The sequence below is a fragment of the Peromyscus maniculatus genome, chromosome 3, assembly GCF_049852395.1.
Source record: "Peromyscus maniculatus bairdii isolate BWxNUB_F1_BW_parent chromosome 3, HU_Pman_BW_mat_3.1, whole genome shotgun sequence".
NCBI lineage: Eukaryota > Metazoa > Chordata > Mammalia > Rodentia > Cricetidae > Peromyscus > Peromyscus maniculatus.
The window spans coordinates 100,338,315-100,344,479 of record NC_134854.1 but is presented as its reverse complement, the minus strand read 5'-3'; the positions used below and the strand labels follow the sequence as shown (position 1 = coordinate 100,344,479).

The 6,165-nt window shown below is 40.9% G+C and overlaps 1 protein-coding gene across 1 annotated transcript; it reads right to left on the bottom strand.

Annotated features, from left to right (window-relative positions):
* Nucleotides 1–541: 541 nt before the first annotated feature.
* On the bottom strand, nt 542–3,192 carry LOC102917117 (regenerating islet-derived protein 3-alpha-like). The gene is made up of 5 exons (XM_006997527.3): nt 3,117–3,192; nt 2,280–2,398; nt 1,965–2,102; nt 1,053–1,179; nt 542–797 (listed from the first exon to the last, which is right to left on the bottom strand). The coding sequence occupies exons 1-5, from the start codon at nt 3,190–3,192 to the stop codon at nt 730–732; spliced, it is 528 nt and encodes a 175-aa protein (XP_006997589.1). The 3' UTR covers nt 542–729.
* Nucleotides 3,193–6,165: the final 2,973 nt, after the last annotated feature.

The following is a 6,165-nucleotide window of genomic DNA, read 5'->3' as shown; positions in this document are numbered from 1 at the left end:
CAGCCTAATGATGGGGTAGGTGGTCATAGCAATTCAGGCTGTGAGGCTTGCTGGACTCTTAATTAAATGGATGAGATTTAGTTGACAATAAGCACATCTTAATATCGTGAAGAGATCCTTGATGATCAAGAAGGTCAGATTAGAGCCAGAGCGTTTGGAAGCTTTCTGGAATGTGAGCAAAAAGAGTTGAAATGACCCAAGGAGTGGGCCTGAGGGTTGGGGTTAGGGTTGGAATACCAACTATAAGAATCACAGCACTGGATTTAACTGGGTTATCCTATTGTTATTGCCCTGGGTAGATATAGAGGGTAATTTTACCCTCTGTCTGCCCAGCAGTGAATGTGTGAGAGGACAGTATCTTCATCTATCTACTGTAAGACAACATTCAAGTAGAATCCACACTCATCATAGCACACCAGGTGGGATGCGTGGAACTGTAGTGAACATGCACTTTCCTTCCCTGACCACACTCTAGCCCCCCACAGTCTTACCAAGAAAGTAAAACACAAAAGTACAAACAAAGATTTTTTTATTATTTACCTGCAAGATCTCAAACCATGAACTATACAGAAAAGTCTGAAATAAGATTAAGGAGGTGGATGGAAGAAGATAAAAATCCAGAATAATAACTCTGATTCAGGACTGTGAAGTGAGCACGGTCTTGCTGGGTGAATCTTTGTATTCAATCCATTGTCATGAGCTTCATGATAAACTCAGGTTGCTGCCTTCTTACTCCTTGAACTTGCAGACAAAAGGTAATGCCCCGTCACAGTGATGATCTCCCCATTTCAGAAATCCTGGAGACAGGAGACACGTTGGCTCTTGTGATGTCATGGTGGGGCACCTCAGAACCAGTACTAGTCTCAGAAGCCTTTATTTCAGCTTCACCCACTCCCCAGCCCAGTGGAAAGAGCCATGAAAGTTAGAAGAACACAAATCCATGCTGAATTCCCTAGTTTAGGAGGATAGCCACAAGGTCAGACTCAGTGGTAGAGGAGAAGTGTGAAAAACATAGGGCAAAGGTGCTGCTTCCATTTTTTTTTTTTTTTTACCTGAGCTTGCTGTCAGACTCCCACAGTGACCACGGTTTACAGTGGAGGAAGGATTTCCATCCCAGTTAAAGTAATTCATTATATCAGAGTTACTCCACTTCCATCCACCTCCATTGGGTTCTTGACCCTGCACAGTAGATATGTGAAGAGCAAGTACATTAGAGCTTCATGGAATATTCCTTCATGTTGTCGAGATGCCTTTGTACTTGGAAGTTTGGATTTAACTTCATCCCCTGCAGGCTTCTCCCTGCCAATAATGACAAGAACTGCAAAATTGCAGTAACAAGGTACTGGCTACACGATGAGGAATGACACATTTCAGCATAGCTTCTGAGTCTCACAGTATCTTCTCTATAAATCACGAAAGTAGGAGGTGGAGAGATGACTCAGCAGTCAAGAGCACTGCCTGCTCCTGCAGAGGACACAAGATTGGCTTCCTTCACCCAAATGGTTGCTCAAAATCATCAATAATGCCAGTTCTAAGGGATCGGAAGCCATTTTCTGACTTTCTCAAGCACTAGGCATGGCATACAGATGGTGCACACACATACATTCAAGGAAAACATACAAATAACAATAAATAAATCTAAATTTTGAAGAATAAATACAAATCTTGTCTTAATTTACAATGCTCTCTCTGAGAACTCTTTATGAAGACTCCTTGAAGGCCAAAGAACTCATCAGTTGGGTTTCTTAAACAAAAATGCAAAAGGTGATGACAGGTATAGAATTAAAGCTGAAGACTAGGAACTGCCGTAGAGCTTAACCCTTCACTCTGGCATTGAGGACTCTATGTTACCCAACATCTGAGTGCTAGGTCCTCCTCATGTTGTACATGCACTGGAGACAAAGAATTATGCTTGGGAGACATCAGCTTCTGGAGAAAAAACAGAGGAAAAGATAGAATCTCACCATTGTGGGATCATGGAGCCCAATCCAGATGTCTTGGTAGTTGTTCACTCTGCCATTCACCAGCGCCGACACAAAGGAAGACTCAGGCTCACTATGAAAGGACACAAGGTGTCCAGAAGGTCTCTTCTGGCAGGCCAGCTATATGAGGGAGAGAATGAGAGAGAGACTGAGACTTCACTGGTGGGGTAGATGTATGTGAGTAGAAAGAGTACATAAAAGAAAGAACAGTCATTCTGGTTCCCATGGAATCATAGAAACTTGAGAACAAATTCATACTTTATGCTGTTATCCTCAATCCCATCCTTCAACACTCACATCTGCTTGATACCAGGATTTGGGTGTCATAAACAGGGCATAGCAGTAGGAGTTATAGACCTTGGAGCCTGTGGGGCAGCTAATACGTGGAGAGGGTACTTTCTTCTGGGAGTCTTTTCCTGTGGGTGGAGAGAGATAAAGAGAAGATGGAATGAGATGGAGAGTGGGAGTTGGATGGGGAGGTCAACTTAAGGAAAGGTTTATGAATCCTATTTTTTGGAGTGGTGGCTACCATCATGACAGCAATAGCCTCAGTAAACTTTTCTTCTTGCTGTATTGTTTATTTATTTATTTATTTATTTACTTACTTGCTTACTTACTTATTTTTTTTGAGACAAAGTCACTCTGTAGCCCTAGCTGTCTTGGAACTCAGTATGTACATCAAGCTGGCCTTGAACTTATAGAGATTCTCCTGCCTCTGCCTCCTGAATGCTGGGATGAAAGGCTTGTTTTTATAACACCTTTCATGTAGAAGAGCTTCTCCTTTCATTTGACATTTTCTACATATTGCACAGTCTGTGACACCCAATTCTCTGCACTGTCTATTTGTAAAGTTCATTACTGACCCTCATACTTCACTTCTCCAACACAATGACATAATTTAGAGCCTCCTGGCAAAATGGAAACCCTCTGATTCTCCTGTAGATGAACAACTGTACAACTGTGCTACTTCTCACCACCAGTGACCTAGAAGAAAACAATGATGGATGAGTTGCAGGCATCTTTACTGCATGGATACTTCTTACAATTCCCACAGGAGACTCTTCAGGACCTTCCTTTGCTTCTTGGCTCTGAACACTCACAGGGAATTCAGTTCTAGAGGCAAAGAAACCTTACCTTGTACCTGAGATAGGAGCATCAGGCAGGAGAGTAGCAGCCAGGACACACTGCTGAGGGCTAGTTGATGCAGCATCTTGTCTATGAGGAAGCAGTAATTAGGGCTTGAGAGAGAATGTGGTCAGAGAAAACATGGAAAGAGGGCTATCCCTCCCACCCAGTTTTGCTTAGCTCTTCAGGGGTATACTGAACCCCACATCTGTTTTTCTAAGGTCTGGAATGAATAAAGAATCCACATTTTCCACTTTCACTGAAAACTCCCCAGGAAACCATTGCTGATTCTCAGAGCCCTATTCTCTGTCAGGACATCTTCTGTGGTATGAGAGGTAACCCCTGCAAGCCTCTCATCATCTTCCAGCTCCAACTTACCTTCTTGCAAAGATCTAGGGTGCTATGTCAGGGCAGGGATGACCTGGCTTTTATAACAGTATTTAAGGGAGGGGCATCAAAATGAATAACTAGAATGCTTATGCAAGTCAGGGTAGTGGGTAGTGCTTGGCATGGACTAAAGGAGGTTCCCAGAAACAGTAGGAGGCTCTTTCTGGCAAACACCAGGAACTACCACACCAAGAGCCATTTCCTTTTAGCAAACCTGCTCTGTCCCCAGGCGCCGGTGATGTTTGAAATTCTGCCTTGTATCCTCTATCAGATACCTTCTTCTCAGAAACTTAAGTGAGGCTAACTTGTAGCCTCATAATCTCATGCTACAGAGACTTGTGTGATTTTGTAATACATGCATACATACATGCACACATATATGTATACATATATACATGCAGTATGCAACCCAGAAAAAAATTATTCACTTCATATACTTTTTTCTGTTCAACTATATCAGCTTAAAGTCTTTATTTTCCAATATGATTATAGCTATTTCTACTCACTTCTGCATCCTATTTTTTATAACATCCTTCACACTTCTTCCCACCCAGTGTGTGTTTCTCAGCCTGTGTGGTGAGCATTTTGCAGGTAACATGTTACTGGGTCTTGCTTTTTAATATAATTAGTCATCAAAAATATTTCATGTATATTCTCTTTTACTCTTTATCATTTACAGTCAGGGTTATTACAGAAAGGTATGTGGTTGTTCCTGTAACTTGATTGATATTTCTTCTTGTTGTTTTCAGTACTCTGTGTCCATTACTTCTGCTCTTAACCACTTGTCGGTCATTCACTGTGTTGAACTTGGCTGGTCTCTTCCTGTTTCTCATTGGTTTGCTTCCTCCCCTGTTCATGTACTTTTTCATGTTGTCACAAATGTGCTTGCCTTTCTTCCACTTCTATGAGTATTATTCTCATGCCTATCTTCTTCAGTGATGGTTTCATAGTTATGAATTTTAGTTTTTTCTTGTTATTTTTTTCTTTTAAACCTGAAGCATAACCATCACGCATATATTTATCTTGAGTGATGGTTATTTTCTTTCAGGACTTAAAATATACCATTCCATGCTCTCATGAATGCTATAGTTTCTGCCAAGGAGTGATGTTTGTACATGTCTAAGCCCAAAAAATTTTAGTTTTGTTTTTGTTGGCTTCTTTGACTAGATTAGCTTTAGAGGCACGCAGGCAATCATTCCTATAGTAACAAACTTTTCACCAAGTGGAATAAACAATTGAATCTTTCATCAGAAAAATAAAGATTAAACCAGAAGTTTGTAGTCTACAATAATTTCTTCAAAGTGAATGAACAGTGTAGACTTTCTCCAACAAGGTCCCAGTAAAGTCAGTCCCAGTAGAAATAGTAAAGGATATTTAGCATGAAAAAATCATAGAGGTCCCATAACACACATCCGTTTAAAGAAAAGTGCTGAAAGGCATAGAAAAGGAACTAAATACTATGGGTTTTGTTGTACCCAGAGTTCCCCAAAAGACTATCAAGAGACCAAAGTCTATGCAGAAGCAGAGTCTTTTTACTGTTTCTGGTTAACCTGCGCCTCTCTATCCATCAAGCACAGCAGCAGATCAGGAGAGACCCCAAGTAGGCAGGGGGTAGAGTATTTATAGGGAGCAAAGCAAGGGGGGTTCTTGGGATCTACAGACTACATAGGAATAGATTCAATATTGTTTTATGTGAGTGGCAATCATGCTAGTAACTTTTAATTGGCTAGGCTTAGTGGGAGGTTACAGTTATCCATTTTTGGGCAAGCCTAGACAGGTCCCAGGCTTTGTCTTTAGCTGCTATGGAGACAGGCTGACCTAGCACATACTGACTATGGGGGCTGACTCTGTGGTCCAGGCTTGGTGCATCCTATCTCCCTGTCACTTTTGGCAGGGGCATCAGGGATTGTCTTTTGTGCATGGCCATCTCAGAAGCTGCTTGCTCAGTCTCAGGAAGCTGAAATTAAGGCCTGATCTCTGAGAGAAGACAGAGTAGCCTGTTCTGGCATCTCCTTGGTCCTTTCATGTTTTATATTTTAATAAAACCTAGAGATAATATTTACTGAAAAAAATGATAGTAAATGCATGTTAGTGACTAATGTCTACCTAAAGGTGGAATTAAAGAGGACACTATCACACAGATGACAGAACTTAGAATGAACTATATCACAATTATTTTTTGTGTGTTAAATTATGACTGAACTAAGATCAATACACAACATTCTCATTTTTCAGTGTCTCTATGTAGCCCAGCTGTCTTGGGGTTCTTCCTGCCTCAGCCTCCTAAGGGCTAGGATGACACCCATGCCCCACCATGCCTTATTTCATGTTATATTTAAGTGGTCAGGTTCTTACTTAACTAAAAGTTATTATTTTCATCTTTTTTTTATTTCATGAGGAAGACAAGCCTCTTCTCTCAAAGAGTTTCTTACCTTTTGGACTTTAATGATTATACCCACAAGTTGGTATAATCTAATTTATTTCATGTATTTGTGAAATAAATGCTATATGTTAAACAGGGTTCTTAAACTGTCCTCTCTCAAGACTCCTATAGCTTAAAGTTCACAGAGAAAATGCTTGAATGTTTATTCAGTGATCTGAAGCTAATCCGGTATGCCCAAGATCCTGGGGATAAGCCTCTACACCACAGACAGGGTGAAACTACAAAAGC

Bases quoted from the DNA above. Each gene is read 5' to 3' on its own strand.
- LOC102917117 (XM_006997527.3), bottom strand. From the start codon at position 3,192: ATGCTGCATCAACTAGCCCTCAGCAGTGTGTCCTGGCTGCTACTCTCC. The intron at 2,399-3,116 runs GTAAGGTTTCTT...CTCCACCCACAG, and splicing joins GCTCCTATCTCAGGTACAAG to GAAAAGACTCCCAGAAGAAA. The intron at 1,180-1,964 runs GTGAGATTCTAT...TCTACTGTGCAG, and splicing joins GGCTCCATGATCCCACAATG to GGTCAAGAACCCAATGGAGG.